Source organism: Anastrepha obliqua, chromosome 5 (assembly GCF_027943255.1).
Source record: "Anastrepha obliqua isolate idAnaObli1 chromosome 5, idAnaObli1_1.0, whole genome shotgun sequence".
NCBI lineage: Eukaryota > Metazoa > Arthropoda > Insecta > Diptera > Tephritidae > Anastrepha > Anastrepha obliqua.
Genome location: NC_072896.1, coordinates 64,453,760 through 64,476,222, shown reverse-complemented (window position 1 = coordinate 64,476,222; position 22,463 = coordinate 64,453,760). Strand labels below are relative to the sequence as shown.

The 22,463-nt window shown below is 37.6% G+C and overlaps 4 protein-coding genes across 5 annotated transcripts; 2 read left to right on the top strand and 2 right to left on the bottom strand.

Annotated features, from left to right (window-relative positions):
* Positions 1-362: 362 nt before the first annotated feature.
* On the top strand, positions 363-1,591 carry LOC129248953 (WD repeat domain-containing protein 83). Of its 2 annotated transcripts, XM_054888562.1 has the most exons (4): positions 363-531; positions 586-705; positions 778-1,308; positions 1,365-1,591. In XM_054888562.1, exons 1-4 carry the CDS (start codon positions 450-452, stop codon positions 1,475-1,477), a joined length of 846 nt encoding a protein of 281 aa, XP_054744537.1. In that variant the 5' UTR covers positions 363-449; the 3' UTR covers positions 1,478-1,591. The 2 variants fall into 2 exon arrangements, with proteins under 2 accessions (XP_054744537.1, XP_054744536.1); XM_054888561.1 differs by having other exon boundaries at positions 364-531; positions 586-1,308.
* Positions 1,592-5,827: 4,236 nt separating this feature from the next.
* On the bottom strand, positions 5,828-7,887 carry LOC129247461 (kinectin). The gene is made up of 5 exons (XM_054886593.1): positions 7,134-7,887; positions 6,898-7,076; positions 6,620-6,834; positions 6,108-6,467; positions 5,828-6,044 (listed from the first exon to the last, which is right to left on the bottom strand). Exons 1-5 carry the CDS (start codon positions 7,405-7,407, stop codon positions 5,906-5,908), a joined length of 1,167 nt encoding a protein of 388 aa, XP_054742568.1. The 5' UTR covers positions 7,408-7,887; the 3' UTR covers positions 5,828-5,905.
* A 4,174-nt stretch (positions 7,888-12,061) lies between these two features.
* On the bottom strand, positions 12,062-13,050 carry LOC129247610 (probable 26S proteasome complex subunit sem1). Its single transcript, XM_054886796.1, has 2 exons — positions 12,826-13,050; positions 12,062-12,772 (listed from the first exon to the last, which is right to left on the bottom strand). Exons 1-2 carry the CDS (start codon positions 12,920-12,922, stop codon positions 12,642-12,644), a joined length of 228 nt encoding a protein of 75 aa, XP_054742771.1. The 5' UTR covers positions 12,923-13,050; the 3' UTR covers positions 12,062-12,641.
* A 6,471-nt stretch (positions 13,051-19,521) lies between these two features.
* LOC129248328 (uncharacterized) lies at positions 19,522-20,519 on the top strand. The gene is made up of 3 exons (XM_054887826.1): positions 19,522-19,573; positions 19,633-19,822; positions 19,895-20,519. Coding segments are annotated over exons 1-3 (816 nt in total). The 5' UTR covers positions 19,522-19,571; the 3' UTR covers position 20,519.
* The last annotated feature ends 1,944 nt before the right edge of the window (positions 20,520-22,463 follow it).

Genomic DNA, 22,463 nt, shown 5'->3' with positions numbered 1-22,463 from the left:
GTTTTTACTTTTACGTTTCTCTTTACATTCGTAAAAGTAATTAGAGCAGAGAAAACACAGGGTTGTATGTAAAAAAGTATGGTAATAATCTTGTATTATTTAATAATCTGAGATTTCGGGAGAGAAATTTTCTATGGGTAATCTAGCATTTTAATTACGAATTGGGTGTTAAGCACGAAAAAATAGATGATCTACTTATATGTGAACGTATTATATGCAGACCTTCCAAAATTTCTTGAACAGAAATATCAATACAGTTTGCCGTTCTCAGTTATTAAACCAAATATATTGAAATTCATAATTCTCATGCTAAAAAAATACCATATATTAAACGGCAACTATCGAATAGATTCAATACATCGATTATTTTTGAAAATCGTTAGGAGATGTCAGTATTATAGTGATACCTTTGTATGTTTTTGTACAATTTTGCTTACATAAATTTATAAATGAGCACTAATTATAAAATATTCCGTTGCTGTAAAGTAATTGATTGCAAGCAGGGTGCTGTACGGGCCGTACGTTATAATGGTATGTTTTAATTGAAAATTAAAAATCTGATGATCAATCTTCCATTCGTTACAGTTGATGGGTCATATTGCCTGAGTTGTGGTTCAGATAAAAAAATTAAACTATGGAATCCGAAAACTGGACTGTTGTTGAAAACGTACGGTGGTCATGCAGATGAGGTGACTGATGCATCTGGTAGCTGTGACAGCTGTCATATTGTTTCTTCTAGCCTTGATAAAAGCGTAATATATTGGGATGTTTCTACAGGCCTTCCAGTACGCCGATTAAGAGGGCATGCTGGTGGTATACGATGTGTTTGTTTTAATGAAGACTCTTCTATCGCAATATCTGGTGGGAGAGATAATGCGGTTTTTTGTTGGGATATACGAACTCGTCGCTCAGAACCCGTTCAGGTAATGAAGGACGCTCGCGACTGTATAACAACTGTTCTAACTAACGACCACAAAATAATCGCATCTTCTTTGGATGGTTGTATACGTCAATATGATATACGCGTTGGAGAAGTGATTTATGATAAAATCGGAGATCCCATAACATTTCTAAAATTGACTCGAGATGAACAATGTCTTGTGGCAGCTTGCCAAGATAGCACAGTTCGTCTCATTGATTGTGAAACCGGAACTTTATTATCAGAATATAAAGGTCATAAAGCGGAAGATTTCCATATAGAATGTGGTATTATGGCAAATGATGCACAAATAATTTCAGGAACTAGCGAGGGTTGCGCTATAGTTTGGGACTTACTCGATGGGAAAATTTTACAGCATATTAAATTAAGTGTGATTTTAAAAACTTGTTTCATTATATAAATATACTAACACATTGCTTCTTAGGTAGCAACGGAGGAGTTGTTAATTCCCTGGATACTCATCCTAGCGAAAATGAATTGGTGTTGGCTCGTCGGAGAGATATCTACGTATATCGTACAGATTTTAATGAGGAATAGCCGAAAGCCCTTGTTGTTTTACAGTAACAGAAAGCCTGGTAGCTAATGCTGTAAACATATTACTTTATAATTTTAATTCTAATTTAATAAATAAATAATAAGAATAATACTTAAATGAAGAAGCAGTTACTACCGAAACTATTTAAAAAATCATTCTCCTTAAGTTTTCTACCATCAAACATCGTACGTCAATTTTATTTGACACTTGTGATATATACAGCTGCAGTATAAAAATAAAGAAGTAATGGAACGCGTAATACCTTAGATCGACGGTGGCGTTAATAGGTATTCACGGCTTCATTTAAAATTATCTCAGGAATCAAGTGCAACTATATGTGTTTGGTTGTATCTACACAATGTTGCCATTGATATCTTTGCTTACACTTTCTCACATCCGCGTTATCAGTTAAAATTTTTCATTGTTTAATAAATCAAAGCCAAAAACCAACAAATGCAAATAGCTCATATATCTATAATTAACATTATTCAACAGTGTTTTTAAGTTATTTTAATAAAAATTATAATTTTTCTAAGTTTATTTTGTAAATGATTTCGAAATGTACTGCTTGGCAACACTGTGTGGTGAGAGAGCACTCAGCTAATTTCTATATTTCGAAACTCCCCCAGCCACCAGAGGGAGTCTCACTGGTCTCATATGCCGACGACTGCACGATAATGGCGTCGGGCAATGACACTGATGGCCTATGCTCAAAAGTAAACGACTACCTCGCCCGCCTTTCTCGCTTCTTCACTGCGAGAAAATTAAAACTTTCTCCCACTAAATCTACGGCGACCCTTTTCACCACCTGGACAAAGGAGGTCAAGCTGCCACTTCAGGTGCACGTCGATGATACCCCAATACCGACGGTAAACAACCCCAGAATTTTGGGAGTCACCTTTGACAGCTTGCTCTCCTTCTCAGCGCACACAACCGCTATTGCAACGAGAGTACAGAATCGTAACAAGGTCCTCAAGTCGCTTGCCGGCAGCACTTGGGGCAAAGACAAAGAAATGTTGCTGTCGACTTTCAAAGCAATAGGCCGACCGGTTCTGAACTATGCCGCGCCTGTCTGGTCGCCTGGAACCAGTGATACGCAGTGGACGAAGCTTCAGACCTGCCAGAATACTGCCATCAGGACCGCGACAGGATGTCCCTATCCAACACTTACATGACGAGGCGCACATGCTCCCGGTTAAGGAGCACAACAAAATGCTCGGCAAGCAGTTTCTGCTTGGGTGTCACCGTAGGCCTCACCCATGCAGACACCTGCTCGAGCCTAAGCCACCTCCCAGGCACATCAGGAGAGACTTCCTCAACTACGTGGACGAGATCCAGGGCAAAACGGACAGACCATTCCAGGATCAGACAGTATACAGACAGGCAATTAACGACTTTCATCGGGAGACCCTTACCACCTTCCTAAGCTCCCGACCCCCGAATGCTGTTATCGGAGTCCAACCACCACCTATCGCAGACGAAGAGCTCCAGCTTCCTCGAGAGTCCTACGTAATCTTGGCACAATTACATTCTGGATATTGTAGCAGGTTAAACTCCTACCTATCCAGAATCGACCCCGACATACTAAACATATGTCCAGCATGTGAAGGTACCCCGCACGACACTAACCACCTCTTCACATGCCCCATCAAACCCACTCATCTAACACCTCTCTCCCTCTGGACCCAACCCGTCGAAACTGCCAGTTTCCTGGGCCTACCGTTAGATGAGCCAGACGAAGACGACCGGTAATTACACTACACTGACAGGGCGAAGATACTGCTACAACAACAACAACAGAGCACTCAGCTGACAGGGTTTTACGGGATTTTTCAAATATCGTGAAATAAAATCTACAATACGGAAGGAAGGAATTTTTCATTTACATGGGGTTCTCATTAGTTTGATCGTAACAGCTGACACAGGACTGCGTTTATGTCGTTCACTGTTTTCAGCATAAGAATAGGACATATCAAATAAACAAATATATTCTGTACGCAAGCAAATGTAAGCTAATGTAAACTACATTTTTCCACACTTGTGTATCACTCTCTCCCTCTCATTGCGTCTTCTCTATGAATTTACGTTCTCTGGTGTGTGTCCTGATTGCATAGTATATTACTTTTATTCAAAATATCGGGAATAGAAGAGTTGAGAGAGACAGATTCTGTGAACTTTAAAAAACCAACTTTTTCCGGAATTTCATTTCTCCCCGAAATCTCGCATTGAATTTTTGAAATTTATGAGATTTGTAGGAGCGGGGTTATGTTTAAACTTATGCCATGCTTGCATTTTGTCTCTTCTTTATTCCACCAGGGCATATGGTTTCTCATATGTGGGATGCTTAACGGGTTGCAGCTATACGGATAGCTTTGGCATGCTGGCAGCTTCATGGTTCGGGGAGTTGGATTGAATGCGAGCGTCCAATTGGTGATCCACCTGCCTTGCAAAGTTGGCTTAATCAGCGTGGTCTAATAGGAATTTCGGGAAGCTTTGGAGCGGTAGGAAATATTTGGGTTCATTGAAGGATTTAGGGTTATCGGAAAGTGGTCGCTGTTATGGAGATCATCTACATAATATTTGCTATTCTAAAAGAAGGAATACTGGATGACAGCAAAGGAATATATCAACATGGGAAAAGGGAGAGTAGGTGAAAAAGTGAGTCGGACTACCATCATTTAGAACGCAGAGGTCTGACAGTCGTATAGCCTTTTCGATTATGAGGCCTTGGTGATTGTTGGAGTTGGAACCCCATAGTTTGTTCTAGAGGTGTGTAAATATAATTGCATAAGTGGTGTGTTAACTAATCCAGAAATATCGGTTAGCTCTCTGGTGGTAAATGTTTGACAGAGAGGAATGTAGACCGATACCACAGTGAATTTGGTGCTCATTTCAAATCTCGATCACAGCCACTTGAATATTAGAGTTTATGTCGATGTTTTATGTGGAATGTGCTTCTTTACTAATAAAGCAACACCTTATTTGGTGCTGGTGTTTGATGAAGCATTTACGAAGTAGGAGGAGTAACTGTTTAGGAAGGCTGGGGTAGCGTTGCGGCAGGTATAGGGTTTCTTGGATAGAAATAAAACTTGGGTTGAATTGCTTAATATGCGCTTGCAGCTCGGAGAAATTGTTATAAAAACCTTTTACAGTCCATTGTAGAATATTTAGATGTTCATGAAAAAAAGGAAAATTCTCAGTCGTTTCTAAAGTTGCCTTTATAGAAGCGAGAAATTTTAAAAGACTTATAATTCTTCGAAGTAATTATCTTTTGAGAGATCTTTTCTAGTACTGACGATTTTTTTAAGACAGTAGTCGTTGATTTTTAATAAGTTTTGAGTAAAAATTGGTATTGTTGATTTTAATGGCAAAGTGTTTGTATCTGAAGTTGAGTTCTGTTGTAGGGAGGAACAATTTTCAGCGGGAATTGGGTATTACGGTTGGATTGGTGAAGTTATGTTTTTCGGTAGGGTTAATTTGCATTGATGATGTAGAAGAATCTGTCAGAATTTTATTTTCAGTGTGGTTTTTTTTATTACATATTTGTACTTTCGAAAGCGATATCATCTGTGGATGATCATTTTTTGTGACACTAGCATATGAGCTTAGCCGTTGAGAAAGAAGTAAACTATTTTTGCATTTGTGGCGCGCTTAGCCGGTACTGCATTTCTCTAGGGTTTTTGTCTTGAGGATTTTCCAGACGTGGTATTTGGTGCAGCTCGTGCCCGATGGGGTGCTCTTCAGCGCATTGAGTACGGATACACTTGCCGGGACTGTGAGGTGGAAGGTTGCAATTATTACACGTTGGATTATTATTGCACCTTTGGTTTTTGTCCACGGAGTAGGAAGCTGGAAAATCTCGAAGGTTATAACAATTTGTCCAGTATAAATTGTTTTACCCTCAATTTGGCGGGTAAATTTGTAGATACCCGTACCATGTTGATCCTTCATTTCTCGGACTATTTCGCCTTCCGTAACATACTTTAGACAAGGCGAGTAGGTTACAGCTTTCGCCAAATTCAATGTCTCATGTAACTTAACATTAATGGAGCATGGGTTTGGAAGATTTAGTTTTTAGGAAATTATCTGCAATTCGAGCATTGCGGGTTAAGGTACATAAGTAAGTTACTGTCGCAGAGTTGTGAGATTTAAATCATTTTCGTGGATATAGCTTCAATCGATTTTTTAATGGCAAATGGGTTAAGTTTTTTTTCTTCCTTGTGGGGTTATCAAGAAAGTCAGCTAATGCAGAAAAGCGATTCAGTGACCTATTTGAGAGTTCCGACGCCGTTCACGAAAAGTTAATAAATGTGTGCCACGAACTAGTCATTGAGAAAAATAACGTCTTAACGCTTTGAATGACAGTCGGCGACTATATATATTTTTATACTTAAGGGATAAGTAGAGCTGTTATACATATTCAGATTATTTCATTTGTACGAGTTCATCAACGTTGAAACGTTCTTTTGAATGTATGAATGGAAGCGCTGTTGATCATTTATAGAGCTCTCCGCCTCAACAACCTCGTCTCTTAGAGTGCCGGCTTGTTTCCCAAGAATCTCACATTCCCTGAAATAAAAAGTGCGTGTACTTTCCACTAAAATAAAAACAAAATATTTATAAAATTCATACTTCGTTTTACATATTATTGTTTGACACTGTTTCTGTTTTTCCTCATTATATTGGGCTTGTCCAAGTTTGACCCCCTGCTGTAAGGATTCCATGGCTTTTTGATGTCCAATAATCATCTGGACTAGCTGGTTTTTTTCTTTCTCAAAGCTAGCTATTTTTACTTCAGTACTCATAATTTGTTTAATAACTTCGTTAAAGCTATCTACAAACTCCGACGATAAAACTTCTTTGGAAAGTTCAACAATTTTTAGCAAATCTTGCAGCCCACTATTATCCACAATATGCGCTTTCAAATTGCTTTCAGCATTGTGGGTTTGTTGTTCGCAGTCAGAAATATTTTCTTGTATTTTAGCCAATTGACTGTTAAAGGAAGGAAGGCAGTTTAGTAAAATGTAATAAAAAATAAATTAATAAAATAGGAAAAGCTGATTAGCTTCCTCAACGCAATGTGTTTGAATAATTCGGGAATAACACATTAACGGAATTACCGAGACAAATTCCCTGATAATTACGTTTGTAATTCCTGTCCTTCATCTTCGGGAACTATTAGCCTTCTTAAGTTCCGTAATTGTCCTTTAAGTTCATCTATTTTTGATTTCAGGTCTTTTACAGCATCTTGCTTTTGTTGCGAATGTGCTTTACTCTGTTTTATTTGAGAGTTAAGAGATTTTAACTCGTTTATCAGTAGTGGAATTTGTTTGGAAAGGGAAGCCATCTCCTTTTCTAACTAAAATTAGACATTAAGGGCAGTTAAATATTATTTTAACCTTTTATTTTAACTCATACACACCTTTTCGGCTTTAGTATGACGTGTTTTGTTTTCCTCAATCGTATATTTTATTTCATCCACCACATTTTGTCGTTCTTTCAGTCGTTCCGTTGCCATTTTAAATACGTTTGTTTTGAACATATTGAAATAATATAAGTAATTTAAAAGAATCCTCAACATATGCGATGTCTTTTTAGGGCCTACACGAAAAAAAGGTTCATTATTTATATCCGAGAACTGGCATATAGCTAACTTACTTGGCCTCAGCAAATCATAATAGGTGAACGTAAATGTTTTATCAGTTATTTTGTATATATGATCGATATGACGTACTAATTTTATTAAATACCGTCGCTTATCGCGTGTGCCCTCCTCGAAATTCGGTATTTCGACGCGGTAGCCAAACATTCTTAAATAACTTATAAGGACTTTAGTAAGCCATATCTCCGATGGGTTAGCCAAGTCTGCCTCGACCATTTTGCATTCAGCACATAATTCATTCCAGCTGTCAAGATATTCTTTGGGCAACATTTTTAGAAAATAATATTATTGAGTATACTATATAAATTGACGCTTAGTTAAATCGAAATAGCAGCAAAATTAACCGAAGTTTAATACAACTTTCCATTAGGATACGAGTACATGAATTGAATACATATTTAATTTTCATATTTTCATTTGAATACATAATTCATTCACAATGAGTTCTTGAAATATTTAGATCGCGTTCATACAGAGAACGTTTTGCTACTTTAACTTTGCGAGTTTTCAGTCTTCGTGGCAAGTCCATGGCGGCAAGTGGATTTATTGCAGGTGATCAAGGAGAATTGAATACCGAAGTTGGCTCCTTTCGAAAACTGTTACTTTATTTTTCGGTATTTTGACAAGACTGTTGTTGTGACAAAAATCCAAAATCAATTACCACAGAGAACTCATGATGTTTATGGCAAAAATTTAAATAATAATTTGTTTCTTTAGCTTCAAAATTACAATTTTTCTACAAGCTCTATTTTCCAAAATTTTCCCCTTTATACACATATTTATCTTTAATCAAAGCCTATCTATTCTCACGGAAAATTATCACAAATAACAAGAGTTGAAAAACCGTAAAGTGTTTATAATAAAAACAAATTCCATAAAAGCGGTAAGTTCTATGGATGTATGTATAAGAATAAAGGACTTATTTTAATCGAATACTTAATTGGACTCAACAGCTATTTTTCTGCGTTTTTATGCGAATTGACTACTGCAGCTGGCGTGTTCCCAAAACAGTTGCTTTATTTTCCCCTTTTTTTATTTTCACAAGTCTGACATCAGACCCCTATCCACAGTGAATGGCTTGGTAATGTTGTGTTTATGAGATTTAAATTAAACAAACCAAAGAAAACGAAGTGCTGCGCGTTAAATTTTAAAAGCACAAATTAATGTAATGCGTCCAAATGCAGTTTCTTTGCGTTTTTATGCAAGACTCAACCACGTATTCCATCAACCTTCGGTAGTATCAGTGAAGCAGTTGATTTTTTGAAGTGAAAACTTCTTTAGAATCGTTGGGAGTGATTTGGGAAAAAGTGAAACGAAAAAAGCGACCAACTTGGCTACGAAGCGTTATATTATATGTTGATATAAACGTAGCGACGAACTAAATAAAAATAACTTTTATTTTTTCTTGTGATTCGAACCAAGGATTTTGGATCAGAAGCTCACATTGCTAGTCGCTCGGCTACCGCGTCATGCTGTAGGTGCTGGCCTAAAAGTTATTTAGTTACGAAGCGTTATATTATATGTTGATATAAACGTAGCGACGAACTAAATAACTTTTAGGCCAGCGCCGACAGCATGCCACGGTAGCCGAGCGACTAGCAATGTGAGCTTCCGATCCAAAATCCTTGGTTCGAATCACAAGAAAAAAATTTTTTTTAAACAGATATTTTATTTTATTTTATGATATGTTTATGAGGAGCTTTTTTTCATGGCAGAAATACACTCGGTGTTTTGCCATTGCCTGCTGAGGGTGAGCGCTATTAGAAAAATAGTTTTCCTTAATTTTGGTGTTTTCACCGAGATTCGAACTGACGTTCTCTCTGTGAATTCTGAATAGTAGTCACGCACCAACCCATTCGGCTACGGCGTTTGTTTAATTTTACTGATGCAAAAATGAGGGAAAATATTTGAATAAAGTTTGCTTACTGTTTACACATTTTCCAAAGGTGACGGAGAACCAAAAAAAAAAGTCGATTTTCAAACAAATACGAGTGCATATGTGTAATTGTGTTAGAGTTTCGGTCACGCCCTAGCAAAACCTGCGTGCATATGTGTTTGTAACATTCAAAAAAATGTAATTGTGTTAGAGTTTCGGTCACGCAGGTTTTGCTGGGGACGCTCATAATAGCAACCGCGTGTGTATTTTTATATTCGTAAATATTTTCATTTTTAAATATTTACCGCAATTATGCCGAAAAATAATGCAGAAAAGTGTCGTGAATATCGACAGAAAAAAAAAATCAATAAATAGCATCACGGAATTCATTCACGAAAATTTAATAAAGTATACACCAGAAGTATCGCGGATACTTAGAAAAGATTACGATAAAGTTCCAATGATTTTAAGTGGCGATTTTAACGTCAATTTTGCATTAGACACAGCGGTTCCTTCAATTTACTTTCTCAATACAACATTCAATTTAAAAATGTGTAACAATCGCACTGAATCGACAACACGATCAAAAACAACAATTGACGCGGTATTTCAAAGATATGTTGACAACATCGAAACCAAAGCATTTGTATCATATTTTAGCTATCATAAGCCACTCGTATCATTTGTTGAAATTGAAAACATTGAGGATGAATAATAATAAAAGGAAGAAAATAAAATATGAACTTTATAGCAATATTATAATGAACCTATAATTATCCCGCCCCTAATGCTGCTTTCGACTCATTCTCTCTCAGTTTGTCTTACGGAAGGTTTCACTTCTATCCCGTCTAACCGTTAGACTGGTATTTTTTTTTTACTTTCGCCGTGTCCATCTAGCTGTCAGCACAGAATAAAACAATGCGGATTCATTCTTTGTTTTCTACTTTGGCAATACTTTGCTTTGACAATAAAAGGTACAAACCATTGTTGTTGGTACAATGGCAACACCTTAAATGAATGCGCTTTCTAATAATCTATTAAGCTAAATACACACCAGGCAACCGTTGCAGCAACACAGCCATGTTGAAACAACCGTTGCCTCGTGTGTAGCTGTGTTGCCAATTGATTGTCGTGTTGCTGCAACCGTTGCCTGAAATATCAAATAAATTTGATTTTTGGGATAGGTTGCTGCAACCGTTGCTTCGTGTGTATCATTGTTTACTGCTTTTACTCGTTCAGTTCGTTGAAAACAAGCAAAGAAGAAGGTTCGTGCGGAGTAAAATAAAGTGAAAAAGGAAAAAATGGCAATTGAAAATAATGAAAATTATGTTAATTTTATTAACGAATATAAAAATTTGAGAGAGCTGTGGGATATAAGTTGTGAAAAATATAAAAATTAAAATTTTAGAAAAAAAGCATACGAACAATTAAAAAATGAATACAATAAAATTGATAAAAATTTCAAGTCCGCAAAAGAGTTTCCTATTGCAAGATACCGCAAAGTTATTGCCAGTCTAATTTCTGCTGATATTGCCTCTCTCATTATGGTATCTTGTTTCGTTATTTTGGCCTTTACGAAGTCCAACAATTTTCTAAACAGGGCAACTATGTTAGAGCAGATTTTGCTTTTATATTATTTTTGTTATGGCCGAAAAATGGGGTTGGACCAATAAATAGCCCTTCTGCCCCTTTATTGGCATAAAAGTCTGCCTTTTCGTTTCCTTCGTGTCCCTCATGTCCTGGTACCCAAATCAGTGACAGCTGATTTTGGGTGACCAGTTTGTTGAGTGCATTGTTTCACTCTATTCACTTTTGACTTGAATGTGAAGCTATTCAAAGCTTTTTGAGAACTGACAATATTTTAATTTTTAATTTCTCGACCCCTCTTTTGGATACGATTTCCACTGTTTCCATTATGGCAAAGAGCTCCGCATGGAAAATTGTGGTATCTGTACTTAGTGTTAGGGATTTGTGTGCACTAGGCCCCACTATTCCTGCTCCTACTCTTTGGAGCGTTTTGGAACCATCTGTGTATCTTTTCTGTGAGTATTTATTTATCTATGTTGGGTTAGTGTTCCACTCTTCCCTAGACGGGAAAACAACCTAGTGTCTCTTTATAAAATTGAGTACGGGTTCCGTGTGGTCATTCGCCTGGGCTGTGCATACTGCATGTAGAACCCTGTTCAAGATATTGTGGTGTCCAGCAAGATCTCCTGGTTTACGTTTTTCTTTCATATGAAAAGAGTGTTTGCATAGAAGCTTCTTCTTGTGTTGCCAAATGTAGTTGTGGCAGTTCTCATATCCCCTGTTATGCTTAGGCACGCCAGGCTTTGTAGTTTAAACAGTTTTGATATAGCAGTAGTTTGATTTGTTTTAACCCACTATACCAAAGCCCCATATAGTACAATAGGTCCACTATTTGGGTGTAGATCCAGAAGGTCATTTTAGGGTTCAGACCCCAGGATTTACCCAAGAGTTGTTTTGTTGTCCATTGTCATTTGACACGCCGGGACTTACCAATTGTGTTAAAGACAAGATTTTTAAAATGTTATGTATGGTCAACACTCTTATATGGATGCGAGGCCTGGACATTGAAAATCATAAGCATACGCCGACTAGAATCTTTCGAAATGTGGTGCTATAGAAATATGTTGAGAATAAGCTGGAATGACAAAATATCATATGACGTAGTGCTAAATAGAATGCAAACCTCTAGGAACATGCTTACAGACATAAATAGAAGAAAAGTCGCTTATTTCGGACACATAACAAGAGGTGACAAGTATATTTTAAAACTGCTGATGCAAGGAAAAATTGAAGGAATTGGTAGGAAGAAAATGACATGGCTAGACAACATCAAAGAGTGGACAGGGCTCAAACCAATCGGCGAACTAACAGCGGCAGCGAGAAACACAAAAATATAATGACATCATTAATAATATGATCTGACGATCGTACGACTAAGATCATAATGACGCTTGTATGTAATCGCGAACATCCAGAATGGATACGCCGATTAAGAAGAAGAAAATTTTAATAGTTGTATGAATGTTTTTCTTTGCATAAATATATTTTAAAACACTCGTAGAATAAATTTTTTATTACAATTGTGAACTTTTTCCTTAATAGCAAAAGTGTGCTCCACACAAAGGCCCCTTACTCAATGATGGAGGTCCCAAGGAGGTATGACGATTCTAATAGGAAAGAGTATGCAGTGTCTCGGAGAACAGCACTTTCAATGGCAATCCCACGTAAAAAGATTGTAGAAAAATCATTGCCAGTGCATAGGTGAGGTACAAGTCCCTGTCACAAAGATTACAATTTTCAAGTAGTGGTAAACTTTCATAACTGAAGGTAGCTCTTATCTTTTACGTTCTTTCGAAGTAGTTTTTCACTATGACAATAAAGTATTTCCGGTAATTATTAATTTTAAGTACACTTCAAGCGAATGTTAATATATAAAAATGAATTCACTCCTTCACGCACTTTTACTCTTACTGTTCACACAAATAAATGAAAAGTTTAGATTTTTGTTCAGTGTTTTAGTGTCGATATCGCGATATATTCAAATATAGTTGAACTTATGTTCCAGGCGCATATAAAACTATCTCTATTAGACATTTTGTATTTATGTTTCCATAGCTTGTTTCTCTAAATGTGCTTTCAGTTGCTGATTAAAATCATCTTCGACATTGTCATCATCCCAGTTATCTTCCCACACATTCACCTCGTCTTGGTCATCATCTGCGATATTGAAATCTGGAAAAATTTCGCCAATTATAAATTTTGTTTAAGTGAGATGAATTATTAACCTTCGGCGGGGAATTCCTCGAACTCGTCATCTTCTTCTAAAAGTCCTAAATCTCCTTTTGTATTTTTATCTTTCTCTTTGTCTTTATCTAACGACATTTTGTAGAAAAATTAGGAAATACAAATTTACTTCAGACACTATTTAAAGGTAATATTTAATAACCAACAAATTTTCGCGTTCTTTACTGAAAAACACTGCCGAGTCATCTGTCAGTTCTACACCAACGAGTGACATGAACGAACCTGGCCATACTATGTCATTTGGTATTTAGTGCTGCCAATTTGTGATTTTGAAAAATACGTAATAATACGTTCACATAGAAGTATATGATCTACTTTTTCGCGCTTAACTCAAAGTCCGTAATTAAAAACCGCGATTTCCCATACAATATTTCTCTCCCAAAAACTGAGATTATAGAATAATCCTAGATAATAACGATACTTTTCGACATACAACCCTGTGTTTTCTGTGTTATCGATAATTATTATTAGGAATGTAAGGAGAAACATCAAAATAAAAACTAAATGAAATGGATGCCGGCAAAGAAAACAAGTCTGCAAACATAATTGTAATAAAATTGTAATTTTTGTTAAATATTATTAATTATCAATTAATTTTACAGAAAAAAAACGTGTGTAAAAGTTTTTCCATGCGCATTGTTGCCATAATTTTTTGCCACCTCAGTAAATGTCGCATACGGATTTCCTCCAACTGTTTATTATTAGCAGCCAATTGCGCAATTGAATTAGCTATTCCTTCTCCTTGTATTTTCTTCATATCGCTATAATAATAATAAAAGAAAAAAAAAACACCGAAATATTCCACCAAAACAATTTCTATGAAGAAAAACCTCTCAAAGCAGTATTGACAGGTAATCTGCCATATATGAACGGGTAGATTAATTTGGGGGATTTATAGGTGATTAATACATATGTGAACGAAGCGCCGCCACCGAATTGGGCAGTTCAGTCAAATTATTTGCCAAATTTACAATGAGAGAATTGTGAATGTATTAGTAAAAAAAGTGTTAATATATTGTGTGAAGACAATCAGGGAATTGTAAATATATTAATAAAACTTAGTGGTTCCGAATACACATTTATTTACTTATTTATTGTAAATAATCATTTCACAGAACCCGAAAAACCGGATTCACCTCCAGAAAATTAAAATATACAGAAATATTTCGATTGATAAAACTATGAAAAAGCCATAAGGTTCCCCAAAACTTGTTCCATCTTATACTTAAAAACTGCAGCATTTATATACATATTTACAAACAAACAAAATTTTAAATTTACAAACCTTGTTAAAAATACCGGCTAGAATTTAGTATAGTGCCGATCGCTTTGGAAAAAACGGTAAAAAGGGGGTGATAGAGGGGTGTATCCCCATCTTAAAACTGAAAACAGAACCTGCCGGAGGCTTATAGTTTTTAAGTAATTTAATGTTAAAGTTCTATAATTTAGCGAAAAGTTGGTGTTGCCATACACCTGAAATGAAAACGAAGTTCGCACGCAGGGATGTTCAGTGGAAGGTTCATTGTAAAACTGCAGTATTTTTTGCTGTAATTTAAACTTGAGAAATGAATTTGAAAATAAAAACATACAACTCATTTAAACTTAAAAACAATGATATTAAGCGTATCACAAAAAATAATAAGGTAATTAAAATTAAATTAAATTAATTAACACAGTATTTTTGCGTGGAACTCTTTATCGCGTAGGCGGCCTTCGGCCGCGCTTCATAAAAATAACCCTCATCAGTCCAACTCCGGCTACGCAATCCACAGTATTTTTGCGTAGAACTCCTTTTCGCATGGGCGGCCTTCGGCCGCGCTTCAAAAAAATAACCCTCATCAGTCCAACTCCGGCTACGCAATCCACAGTATTTTTGCGTAGAACTCCTTTTCGCGTGGGCGGCCTTCGGCCGCGCTTCAAAAAAATAACCCTCATCAGTCCAACTCCGGCTACGCAATCCACAGTATTTTTGCGTAGAACTCCTTTTCGCGTGGGCGGCCTTCGGCCGCACTTCAAAAAAATAACCCTCATCAGTCCAACTCCGGCTACGCAATCCACAGTATTTTTGCGTAGAACTCCTTTTCGCATGGGCGGCCTTCGGCCGCGCTTCAAAAAAATAACCCTCATCAGTCCAACTCCGGCTACGCAATCCACAGTATTTTTGCGTAGAACTCCTTTTCGCGTGGGCGGCCTTCGGCCGCACTTCAAAAAAATTACCCTCATCAGTCCAACTCCGGCTACGCAATCCACAGTATTTTTGCGTTAAACTCCTTTTCGCGTGGGCGGCCTTCGGCCGCACTTCAAAAAAATAACCCTCATCAGTCCAACTCCGGCTACGCAATCCACAGTATTTTTGCGTAGAACTCCTTTTCGCGTGGGCGGCCTTCGGCCGCACTTCAAAAAAATAACCCTCATCAGTCCAACTCCGGCTACGCAATCCACAGTATTTTTGCGTAGAACTCCTTTTCGCGTGGGCGGCCTTCGGCCGCGCTTCAAAAAAATAACCCTCATCAGTCCAACTCCGGCTACGCAATCCACAGTATTTTTGCGTAGAACTCCTTTTCGCGTGGGCGGCCTTCGGCCGCACTTCAAAAAAATAACCCTCATCAGTCCAACTCCGGCTACGCAATCCACAGTATTTTTGCGTAGAACTCCTTTTCGCATGGGCGGCCTTCGGCCGCGCTTCAAAAAAATAACCCTCATCAGTCCAACTCCGGCTACGCAATCCACAGTATTTTTGCGTAGAACTCCTTTTCGCGTGGGCGGCCTTCGGCCGCACTTCAAAAAAATTACCCTCATCAGTCCAACTCCGGCTACGCAATCCACAGTATTTTTGCGTTAAACTCCTTTTCGCGTGGGCGGCCTTCGGCCGCACTTCAAAAAAATAACCCTCATCAGTCCAACTCCGGCTACGCAATGCACAGTATTTTTGCGTAAAACTCCTTTCCGTATTAAAACCATTGAACCCAAAATTAAAACGTCATATGCGTGTATGTAGTAAGCAGGCACAATAACCCCCATTCCCATCATTAACACTAAACTCAAGTACTTAATTTTTGTTTTCATTTGTAGGCATCCGGCAACACCATACTGTTGTAATTCCAACTTCTTCTTGTTCGCGCTTAAAATTGGAATGTGATTGCATAGGGAAATGAATTTGCATTTAATTTTAATAGATATAATTAGAATATTAGCATAAAAATCGGTACAAACACGCGTGTGAGTGTATATTTGGTGATTTATAGTGAAATGTTAAAAAATATAGAGTGTAATGTGGCAAATTATACTGATGTTCCCAAGGGCATTTTGAATGTAAATAATTAAAAAATTATTATTTCCCGATTAATTTAAAGTTATAAAGAGTGTTACTTAACACCTCACTAACATCTCCACCAAGTTTCATTAAAAAAAACATTATAGTTTGCCAGAAATTCCAAGATCGGCACTGTTCTAAACTCCAGCCAAAATACCGGTTTCACATAAAGTTTTCTTACAAACATCCATTCTTTTCTGTTCTATTTAATTATTTATTTCTCCATGAAACGGAAAGAAAAATTCCTTAAAAGGGTTCTAACTTTGCTGTGTTCCCCCTTCTCCGACCAACAGACTCCCTCGTCAACCTTCCGTCCTCTTTCAACCTTAAAAAACTAAACAAAAAGAGGCAAATTTATTTAGTTTATGTACATATTTACATCTTACTTTCTTTAATTAAACCAACTGAAATTTAGTATATTTTCCTCTGTGCAGTTTCAAATTATTATTCATTACCCCAAAAATTATACAATTGATATTTTTCGAAGTAAAAGAGCCTTTAATTCTTATTATGCTGCTTAGTGTTAGTCTAAAGAACTTGCGCGAAGTTTCAAAATAAAACTTCCGAGAAATTATATGTATATTGCAACAAATCAGGTAGGTTAGCGAAACTACTGGCAATACCGAGCGAATGATATACCAAAAAAAAAATATCAAATTCAGATGACAAGGCAAAAGTTGTCACACTTCCATGACAGTCGGTTATACGCTACCGGAGCGGCCTTATATGTTAGTGACATCACTTTGAATATATACGCCTCGGTAACGGCTTCCAAATTCGTTGTATTGCAAGAGCGTAAATAAGCAAGCAAAAGGGACCGGAATAATTTTTATGTGAAGAGGAAGACACACACTTTCTTGCCACGACGTCTTCCGCATAAAAACGCAAACAACTGCATTTGGAAGCTTTACATTAATTTGTGGTTTCACAATTTAACACACGGCACTTCGTCTTCAGTAGTTTGTTCAGTTTAAACCTCACAAATCACAAATTACCAAACCATTCACTGAATTTTCACAAACATTTTCCATTTTTCCCCCTTTTGCTTGTTTTGATCGTTTGTTTCGTATTGGAAAGGGAACTGACGTTAGACTTGTCAAAATAAAAAAAGCGAAAAATGAAGTAACTGTTCTGGTGCACAATTCGCTTTGCGCCTAGTTTTGTTCGTCGAGAGAGGACTTTACTGCTCAGTTGCTTACTTAGTCCAAAGTAGCACTTGTTGGCAAGAGAGATTATACGTGGGATTTCAAGGCTGACATTATTTAGGTGTTAATGATGGTTTCTAAATAAACGAAGTCTTTTACAACCTCGAAATTATAACTGCCTACAGTGACGTGGGTGCCGATACGCGAGTGCGAGGTTTGAGAAGTTTTCCCTCCATAATTTAAGATTGCTCCATTCTGTAAGCCGCCGAACTTTCTGGTAGAATTTTCGGGCGTTGTTCCTATTGACCAGCCTCTCAAACTCCTCGCACTCACGTATTTCGGCCTCTCGTTTCTTCTTTCGGATAATACGTCTATCTTCCTTCTTTAGCTCTATGTAGAGATCCCGCATGGCTCGCGTTGCGCCCGATCGCAGCGTGGCTCTATAGGTGGCATCCTTTCTTTCTGCGGCAGCATGACATTCCTCGACGTACTGACTTTTTTTTTGGGCTCGCCGGAATCCGATTTCTTCTTCGGCGGCGGTACGTAGAGAACGAGAAATGTTGTTCCATTGTTCGTGCATGCCGGTTTGTTGGGCAGTACTCTCTGAGAGCAGGAGTGAGAGTCGATGGCGAATCGCTAGGTTAAGTTAGGTGAAATGACACTGCCAACTCGTTAAGAGAGGTTGTCGACTGTTTTGTGAGGGATTTTATCGCCGCTTGGCTATCAATGAAAACGTAGATATCATTTCGACATATCGCATCACGCTGAACCCGTGACGCGGCTTTCATTATTGCCATTTCCTTCTTCTTCTTCTTAAATGGCGCGATAACCGCTTAAACCATTCTGGACGAGTTTAACAAAGCTTTGTTAAACATTACTGCCATCAGTTCAGCCTGAAATACACTACAGTAGTCGGTGGGCCGAAAACTGAAGGATATGCTCAGATGTTCGGAGTATACACATGCGCCCACCCTGCCCTAGAGCATTTAGCCATCTGCGTATACATGGATGGCCCTGTCTTACATCGTCCCATTCCCACTCTTCCCTTAGGGTAGGAGGGTCGTGAACGTTGTAATGGCAAGTGTAGGCGGGAGTGCATAGTCCACCAGTCCGGAAAGGTCCAGAGTGCCATTCACAGGGGAACTGGAAGATTGTTTCCTTTTTCTCCGGTTGTTTACAACTGTCACAGTATATGTTCTGAGGGATTCCCATTTTGGGTGCTTGTTCTCCAACAGACCAAAAGCCAGTTATACTGACGTTAGTCTCCAGGCGTCCCGTCTTTTCATGTTTAACAATGTTGACGACTGTTTGAGGTTGCTAATTTCGCATTTCGTTTGGCCTCTCCATCTACAATCCCCGATCCGGAGTTCAATGTTCAATGCTCCGATGCCCAGGGATCCAGATTAAGGTAACTTTACGGTTTTCACTCAAGGTGGTGAGGCTATTCCTGCTTAGTTCCACCACTTTAGAGGTTGTTATAGCCGAACCCAGTGATTGGATTGCATTATGGAATTCCTGTAACATGGATGTAATTCTGGATTTAGAACCTATAATCAGATTACGCGAATGATTTCCGTCTTCGCTTTCCCATACACGGTGCAAAACTCTATTAATGACTTTAAGACTATTCCACTGTACCCAATATGCCTTAGCCACAGGACTTTCTTTCACCATTTCAGTTTTGGATGATCTCTTTCCAGCGACTTTCGCGTTTATGATCGTTTTTAAGTCAGCATCATTCAATTGACTCTCCCTTATCGTACTTGGTTCCCACTCATCGGGTTCTAAGTGCATTGATGTGATGTTTACACTTGATATCACCAGGTCGCCGAAGTACTGAATCAGCCTTAACTTCTTGCTTCCCTTTACGATGCCCAAGATGTTTTGTTTTTCAGATTATGTTGCTTCCTTCCGCTTGAGCTCGTCTTCGGTTGGCTATGTGGTATTCTACAATTGCGTGCAATATGTCCAGCCTTACCGCAGATCTAGCACTTTATCTCCGAGCTTCTGGGTTGTGTAAAGTGAGGAAAATACTGTCTTATTACTCTCTTTATTGTTTCTTCTAGCGCAATAGAGTCTTCAACATCAACGGGAGGAATTTATGCACCGGGGTGGCTTTCTTTAATTCGATATCGAGCAAAAACGATAATCGAAGTAATCGTTTTTGCTTTCTCTAACAAAAAATGTTGTAGCGTTAACGTTCGATAGATACAGCTCGACCCCACATTTGCTCTCGTTTTTCATTTTCTCAGCTGCTTATTTCTTCAAAATGTAAGTTAAAAATGTAAATTTTTTGTGAAATTTTAGGTTTTATATAGTTATTTACACAGGTCTCAACAAACAAATGCTGCTCAACGAAATATAATGGTAAAATATATGGAAAAGCACGATTCATTAGCTAAAAATAGTTTACAGAGTGCAGCTAATGGCCGTTCGAAGAAGAAACAAATATGGGATAAGCTAACGCAATTGTTAAATAGTAATGGACCCCCCGTGAAGCCAACAAAAGGATGGCAGAAAGTTTGTATTAACACTTACCATTACTTTTAAACATTTTTCATTTGTGGTAATAAATTCTTGTAAAACCCCTAGGTATGGACTGACTACAAGTACAATGCAAAACACAAGCTTACCCAGCGCATGAAAAGCATGACGAAAACGGGTGGTGGTCCGTATGATGCGATTGCATTGAATCATATGGAGGAACAGATAGTTGCCGCAGCCAAAATAAGCGAGCATATATTGAGAGTACCAGGCACAAATTCATATGGTTGCCATACAGACGGACCTAGCTGTTCTACTGCGGCTCCTCAGGCAGACGATACTTTCGTTAGCGAATACTTGAGCCAAATCTCGAGCGCCGATAATTCTTCGAGTGACGACGAAGGCAAAACCTCAAGCAAGACTGAGACGCCAAAAATTAATATACGTGAGGAAGTGGAAATCGACGAGGGTCAACAAGCTGCTAAAAGAAAAAGGTATTCAGACCCCAAAGTCAAAATAATTGAAAAAGAGATTGAGAAGCAAAAAAAATTTCAAAGTGAAGTATTGAGGCTTTTCGAAGAGAGCAATGAAATCGCAAAAAGGAAACTGCAACTAAAGGAGACACAAATTGCAACTGAAGTGCAATATAAAAAAATGAAGATTCAAGTCTTAGAGTATGACTTGAAAAACCTGAAATGTGAAATCGCATTGCTAAAACGAAAAATGAATTAATAATGAGTTACTTTATGTATATGATAACTTTAAGCTTAGTTATTTACTTTTTATAAAAAGAAAGACATAGGTATACCTGAGAAATGAAGTACAATTTTTTGTTATACTTAAGACACTTTATTTAATTTATCAGCAATAAAATTAAATTTTTACATGGCTGGTTGGGAAAGATGGTCTTTTATTCTCTTTCTTATCCTTTCTGATAATCGATTGTTTATGTCCAATAGTGTACATTCTAACAGTCCTTCTTGTCTTGGAGTTAGAGTTTCGTTGCTGAATTGAAATGGAATATTTCTATTGATACATACATTGTGAAGAGCGGCGCAAACGTTTGCAATTTTTGCAAATAATGTTGCGTTGTACCTTGGCTTTCTATCGTCCGATAATATTCTTCAGCGGCCTAAAGTGAACAATGCAATTAATGTTAGTATATTTACCTTTGATTCAATAAATGCAGGAACCTTTGTATACGCCAATGCTTCTAGCCTTACTATGAATATCGTTGAAAATACATTTGCCTACGTCGGTCTCACTTTCGCGTAATCCATACGGGGGCATAAGCCATGGCTCAAGAGGGTATCCAGAATTCCCTAAAAATATACATATTTATTCCCGTCTCTTAATTTTTTCCTATTTAATTACTCACCTAATAGCCACGAACTTGTATCTTCATTATTATAGCGCCGCTGCATTACCTTCCTCTCATTTGAGGCTTTCCAAACAAAGGAATCATGCGCGTTGGAAATATCAGGTGGAGAAGGACTTGGATTCACTTGGTGTGTCCAACTGGCGCCTGTTAGCACGAAAAAAAACGACTGGCGCGCTTTGTTAAACTCGGCCAGAATCGAATAAGCGGTTATCGCGCCAATTAAGAAGAAGTAGAAACAAAACACATAATTTAAACGAAAAGAATCACCGAGACAAAAATATCAGATGTTCTAATAAAACCACCCCTTATAAATGCGCCTTGATTTGTCCTTGGCGAATTGACGATATATATGTATGCACAGAAAATAAACCCTTGCCTTGGGGTTAACAGTTTTTTAATATGGTGAGAAAATTTTACTCTTCTGCTGTGCCAATTTGAAACTTTTGTTTGCTAAAAATTTCTTAAGGTAACTTGATGCAATCGAAAAGCGGCGAATTGAGTGATTAAAAAATATAGGAATTATTTAGAAATACAAGCATTTGTTTTACATTTAAGCAATAATTTTAGAACATAAAACACGTCAAACCCGATGGACCCACTAACTCACATTACATGCGCAAGCAATAACAAAATTATCGAGTAAGCTTCGCCGCTAGCGAGTATGGCTATAGCTCATTAGGCTGCACTGCCTTGTACACACATGTAATTTAATTTGCCGACATATGTTCATTTGCTTCATCTATACACCACTTGGCCTTCTAAATCGGTACCTTATAGTACCTCTCTCGGTTAATATTTGGAATTTTAACAAAATAATAAAAATTGTTGTTAAATTGTGAAAGCGCAAATGTTATAAAGCCTCCAGATGACCTTTCTCTTGCTTCTCCTTCCTCTTTTTTTTCGTTTCTTTTGTTTATTGGCTGACATCACGGTCTGGGATGGGGAAACCTTGTTTACTATCATCTTGAGTGGAGGAGATATTCAGTTTTAAACTCCCATTCTTTGCTCTTTAAAATTATAATAAGCACTTCAAAAAATTTGAGTGTTTTCCTACTAACTCATCTTGAAAAAAATTGCATTTCTGATTTTTAGTTGTGGTTGACATATAATGAAAATGCTTACAGCTTTATACAATTTCTCTTTAAATTTCATTTTATTAAAATCCCTTTGAAGAATTGTAACATGTGGATAAAATATTTCAGGCGGGATTATTTTGTGAGCTATGTGTAGTGTGCTTTAGTGCTTTTTTTCACTAAAAACTATACCAATTTTGTTAAACAAAATTTCCGAATTTCA